The following is a 5,904-nucleotide window of genomic DNA, read 5'->3' on the forward strand; positions in this document are numbered from 1 at the left end:
CGGCGGGGGGATCGTGCCCGGTCGGCAGGGGGGTGCAGTGCCCGGCGGGGGTACCTGGTTGCGGGGAAACGCCCAGCCGCACACGGCGCACTCCCAGTTGAGCAGGCGTTTGATGAAGTCGCGGTCGGGGGAGGCCCGCACGGCGTCCACGATGTCGGCCAAGGCCGCCGGCCTCCCCCGGTTCTCCACCACCTCCTGCTCCCGCACCAGTGACAGAACCAGTTCCGCCCGCCCCCAGCTGGGCAGCGCCAGCGAGGCCAGCAGCCGCCGCAGCAGCGCCTGGGGGGAGAGGGTGTCAGCACCCCTGGGTCCCCCCATACCCCACAGTTCTCCCCGCCCGCATCCCCCATGGCCCCCTGGTTCCCTCCCCGCCGCACATCCCCCATGGCCCCCCCATGCTCCCTGGTTCCCCCCCTTGCTCCCACCCCCAGACTTTCCCCAGATCCCCCCAGCCCCCCGATCTCCCCACCCCCGGCTCTGACCTGCCGGTCGGGCGTGTGGAAGTCAATCTCGGGCTCGGCCGGCTCCCACATGCGCCGGTGGAATGGCTCCAGCTGGAGGCGCTGCAGCTCCGTCAGGGCCCCCCACAGGTCGCCCCCGTTCTGGTAGAGCGCCTGCAGCACTGGCCCCCGCTCTCCGAACCCCAGCGCCGCCAGCTCCCGCACCTGCAGGGGGGAGAGATGGGACCCCCGACACTCCCAGGCCCCTCCCCTCCAAACCCCGCCCCTCCCCACAAGCCCCACCCTGCCCCCCCCCATAAGCCCCTCCCAGGCCCTACCCCACTCCATAAGCCCCGCCCCTCCCCACAAGCCGCACAGCTCCCAGGCCCCGCCCCTCAAGCCCTCCCCTTCCCCTGCCTCAGAACCCTTTACCCCTCCTAGTCCCCACCCTTCACCTCCTCAGGTCCTGCTCCTCCCCTATAAGCCCTTCCCTGCCCCACAAGCCCTGCCTCTCCCCTCCCATCCAAGCCCCACCCCACCCCTCCCCAGGCCCCACCCTGCCCCACAAGCTCTGCCCCTCCACTCCCATCCAAGCCCCTCCCCCCACAATTCCCGCCCCTTGGCCCTGCCCCCACCTTGCTGCGCCGGGCGCTCAGGCAGCGGCTCACGGCCTCGTCCAGATCGCCCTGGCTCTGGGTCCAGGCGGCGCGAGCCTCCTGCTGGGTGATGGCGCCCAGCTCGGCGCCTGCCCCCTGCTCCGTGGCCTGTTCCACCACCGCGTCCAGCACCGCGGGCAGCTCCGAGCGCAGCCAGGGCAGGGGCAGCTCTGTCCCTGAGTACCGCAGTGCCGCCCCCACTTCCTCTGGGGGCACGCCTGCCAGCTCCGCCTCCTGGGGAGAGGCCAGGGTTAGAGAGAGTTCCGCCTCCTCTTCAGGGAGAGGGCGGGGTTAAAGGGAGCCCCACCTCCTCTTCTGGGAGAGGGCAGGGTTAAAGGGAGCCCCACCTCCTCTTCTGGGAGAGGGCGGGGTTAGAGAGAGCCCCACCTACTGGGGGAGGGTGGGGTTAGAGAGAGCTCCGCCTCCTCTTCTGGGAGAGGGCAGGGTTAGGAGTTATCCTGCTGGCTCCGTCCCAATGATGGAAAGGAAAGAGTCTGGTTGGCCTGTGCAGAGGAGGGGAGGGGCCTGCATGGGAGACGGGTACAGGAGGGGGAGGAGCTTCAAGGGAATTCAGGAAGCGGGTAGGGTCTACAGATGTTTTTCAAGGACAGGGGGAGGGGCCTCTGGAAAGTGGGAGGAGCCTCTTACCCGGATCATGGCCACCAGCTTCATCCCGTCCTCTCGCAGCTTCTCCTGCCGCCGACGCTCCACCTCCTCTGGTGAGAGGGGGTGGGGCTTGCCCGGACGCCGGGGTCCCTTCTCTTCCTGGGTGGGGCCCCCAAGCTGGCTGGTCCTGTTGCAAACCTCACACACCCGCCCAGGCAGCTGGTTCCAGAAGGTGCAGTGTTCACACTTCCAGCCTGGGGCCCCCTTGGCCTGCAGGGAGCGAGGGGTTAACGGAGGGCGGGAGTGAGGGGCACTGGGGGGAGGCCGGGCCCAGCAGGGGCTGCGGGTCAGGAGTGAGGGGTGCCCTCCCCTTACCTGCATGGGCACCGGGGGGCCATCCGGGGGATGCTGGGGGTCGGGGGCGCCGGGCCGGCCGGCCAGCCGAGGGCGCTCACACACGGCGCACAGCACGGTGGGGCCAGGGTTAAGGAAGGTGCAAGTCTGGCAGGCCCAGCCCCCCCGGAGGGGGTCCCCATCGGGTGGGGGGTTGGGGGGTGTGGGGCAGCCCCGGGGCCGGTCACACCCCACGCACAGCACGGCCCGTGCCTCGTTGGGGGCACGGCAGGCGGCACAGCGCCAGGGCAGGCGCGGCTTCGGGGGCAGGGCCGGGCGGCCGACCGGGGGCTCCGATGGCACCATGGACAGGCTGGGGGAGAGAGAAGGGGGTGAGAGAGACGGGCGGGGCCCCCCAAATCCCCACAGACCTCCCCATGCCCCCACCCTGCGCCCCAGATCTCCATAGCTCCTCCAGTCCTGCACCCCAATCCTCACAGCTCCCCACAGCCCCACCCTGCACCCCCAAATCCCCACTCCTCCCCACACCCCCACCCTGCACCCCGAGCTCCCATCCTGCCCTCCAAATCCCCATAGTCCCCCATGCCCCCACCCTGCACCCCAGATCCCCATAGCTCGCCCATTCCTGCACCCCATCCTCACAGCCCCCCACTGCCCCCACCCTGCACCTCCAAATCCCCACTCCTCCCCACATCCCCACCCTGCGCCCCCCAGAGCCCCCATCCTGCCCCCAAATCCCCAGAGCCCCCCACGCCCCCACCCTGCCCCCAAATCCTCACAGCCCCCCTCACCCCATCCTGCACCCCAGATCCTCACAGCCCCCCATTCCTGCACCCCCATCTTCACAGCCCCCCACTGCCCCCACCCTGCACCCCCAATCCCCACACCCCCACCCTGCACCCCCAGAGCCCCCATCCTGCCCCTCAAATCCCCACAGACCTCCCCACGCCCCCACCCTGCGCCCCAGATCCCCACAGCTCCCCCATTCCTGCACCCCAATCCTCACAGCCCCCCACTCTGCCCCCCAGAGCCCCCATCCTGCCCCCAAATCCCCACAGCCCCCCCCACCCTGCACCCCCAGAGCCCCCATCCTGCCCCCAAATCCCCACTCCTCCCCACACCCCCACCCTGCACCCCCATATTCCCACAGAACCCCACACCCCAATACATCCCCTTCACCCCCAAATTCCCTCTCAGGCCCCTACATCCCCTGTGACCCCCCTCCCCTCCCCACGCCCCATGCCCCGCCCCCTTGTGAGCCCCCCTCCCCTCCCCCACCTCTGCTCCCCCCTGGCCCGGCCCAAACAGGGACCCATAATGCTCTGGGGCAACTGTCGCCCTCTCCTGGCAACCGAATGGAACGTCCCAGAATCCTCTGGGGTTTTAAAGGGCCAGGAGCCCTGGAAATGGGATTGGGGGGTCGGGGGTCACAACAGTCTGGGGGTCCCCAATACCTGGGGGTGGGGGACCAGGCAGGGGCTTTCCAAAACCTGGGCCGGGGTGATTGAGAGGCCAGGCAGGGGGACCCCAACACGTGGGGAAGGGGGGATTGGGGTCAGGCAGAGGATCCCCAATACATAGAGGTAGGGGATCAGGCAGGGGGACCCCAACACCTGGGGGAAGGGGGGATTGGGGCCAGGCAGGGGGTCCCCCAAACCAGGGGGCCTGTTGTCCGAATGGAGCCGTACTCCGCGAGCGAGCGGGTTCCCCTCACTGACTTGCCGTGTTGGGGTGCGGGCAGCTGGGTGGTGCCCCTGAGAGCCAGGTCCCCCCCGTGACGCACCTGTTGGCCCCCAAGAATTTGGGCTTTTATTTAAAAAACCCAGCGCGGAAAACTGCTGCCCATGTTCGAGCCACCAATTCGGGGTGGGGGGGCATTTTCTTCATTTTAGTCATTAATATTAAAGCCTGGGTTTTAGAATGTACATTTTTCATTTTTATTTTCAATTGAATCTTTTCTGGTATTGAATTTTGAATCAAATTTGTTCACTTGGCGTTTTATTTGCCAGTAAATTTGCGTTTCGTTTTTTATTTCACCCGCTGTTATTTTTCACGGTCATTCGTGTATTTGATAATTGTCTCTCTTAACGAGAGAGAAAAGCAGGAAAATCAGCGAACGTGTTGGAAATGGAAAACTTCCCTTTGATTAGCTGCTGGGATCTGTTTTGCATCAGACGCACGTCGCTTTATGGCAAAGCTGTTATGAAACAGTTGTCAAAAATCGACAGCTTTTATTTTGATTTGAAATTGAATTTTTAATTTCACTTGATTTCTTTTTGAATTGCAATTCACCTGATCTCGTGGGGGGTTTGTTACTAAACAAAGAAGAAAAAACATCGAAAGCGTCTGAAATGTCCTGCTTTAGGTCCAGCTTTCACTGATTTGGGGGCATTTTCCTTAGTATTGGAGCAAAGACGTGATTTTTATTTTTAGTTTCCATTTATTTAATTTTTTATTCCCTCGGATTTCAGTTTGACTGTAATTTGTTTATTTTGCAGTCTGGGTGTTAAAGAGAAAAGAAATCGCATTCGGAACGTAAAGTTTAATGAGCCAGTTCATTTGAATCACCGTTTCGGCTCAGGAATCACCAGAATTACGGCCAGTTCAGTAGGAAACTTTTTTTTTTTTTTTTAAACATTTCTTTATTTTTATTTCAAATGTAATTTTCAATTCATTTGTAATCATAATTCATGTATTGCCTGGGGGTAGAATAGGGTTCAGGAGGTACCCAAGTCCTGGGGGGGATCAGGGGGTCCCCATTATCGGGGGCTCAGGGGGTCACAGAGGGGGCCCATTCTATGGGGGCAGAACAGGGTTCAGGGGGTCCTTGTATCCTGGGGGGCTCAGGGTGGGGGTCTCCAATACCTGGGGGCAGGGTGGCTCAGGGGGATCCCCGTTACCTCTGTGCAGGGGGCCCAGCCCCCAAGCCCAGCTCCCCCACGGACAGGCGCCGGTGCTGGGCTCGGGCTGGGTGCTTGTGGAAGAGACGGTCGCATTCGGGGCAGAGACTCTGGTTGCATTCGGGGCAGAGCAGGGACGCTGGCTCCAGCCCACACAGCAGGCAGGTGGCCAGGGGGGCCGGCCCTGGGGGGTGGGAGAGAGGGATCACCCCACAGCCCGGCCCCCCATGTCCTCCAGCCAGTGGTCCCCCGCTCCCAGTCCTCACTGCCCTGCCCCACAGCCAGAACCCCCTCTGTGCCTCACAGCGCCCCCACTCCCCAGCCCCACAGTGCCCCCGCACTCTCCCCACAGCATCCCCCAGACGGTGCTCCTCTGCTCCCACTCCCCACCGCCCTGTCCCACAGCATCCCCCACGACCAGAGCCACCTCCATGCCCCACAGCACCCCCACTCCCCAGCCCCATGGCTCCCTCCGTGCTCTCCTCACAGACAGAGCTCCCTGTGCCCCACTCCCCATGGCGCCCCGTGGCACGTACCCGTCTGGGGCAGGGCTCCGGGGGGCGCCGTGTCGTGGACGGGCACCGAGTCCGGGATGAGGGTCACCTGGAAGAGATGAAGGGGTGACAGGCCCAGCCGAACCCCTCGATCCACCCGACCCCCCAGCCCTACGCCTCATCCCAGCCCTGCCTCTCCCAACCCTGCCCCTGCCCCCCACCCCCCAGTTTCCCCCAGACCCCCTCCCACTTGCCCCTCCTCACCTCCTGCCCCCCCTGCAGCATTCCCTGCAGGATATCGGGGTTCGGGTGATTGTTCTGAAATGGAAACGACACAATGAGACTCAGCACCCGCCCTGCTCCCAGCCCCACCCCGCTCCCTGCCCCACAGGACCTCCTGCTCAACCCCCGCCCTGCCGCACAGCAACTCCTGCTCAGCCCCCGCCCTGCCCCC

General features: G+C 64.3%; 1 protein-coding gene across 1 annotated transcript; it reads right to left on the bottom strand.

Annotated features, from left to right (window-relative positions):
- Positions 1-54: 54 nt before the first annotated feature.
- On the bottom strand, positions 55-5,763 carry RNF31 (ring finger protein 31; the record flags this gene model as incomplete). The annotated part of the gene is made up of 8 exons (XM_026662558.2): positions 5,715-5,763; positions 5,493-5,559; positions 4,957-5,140; positions 2,078-2,408; positions 1,745-1,972; positions 1,076-1,330; positions 483-665; positions 55-279 (listed from the first exon to the last, which is right to left on the bottom strand). Coding segments are annotated over exons 1-8 (1,494 nt in total), but the record flags the coding sequence as incomplete, so codon positions are not given.
- Positions 5,764-5,904: the final 141 nt, after the last annotated feature.

Source organism: Terrapene carolina, unplaced genomic scaffold, assembly GCF_002925995.2.
Source record: "Terrapene carolina triunguis isolate 2854851 unplaced genomic scaffold, T_m_triunguis-2.0 Scaffold28408, whole genome shotgun sequence".
Classification (NCBI taxonomy): domain Eukaryota; kingdom Metazoa; phylum Chordata; order Testudines; family Emydidae; genus Terrapene; species Terrapene triunguis.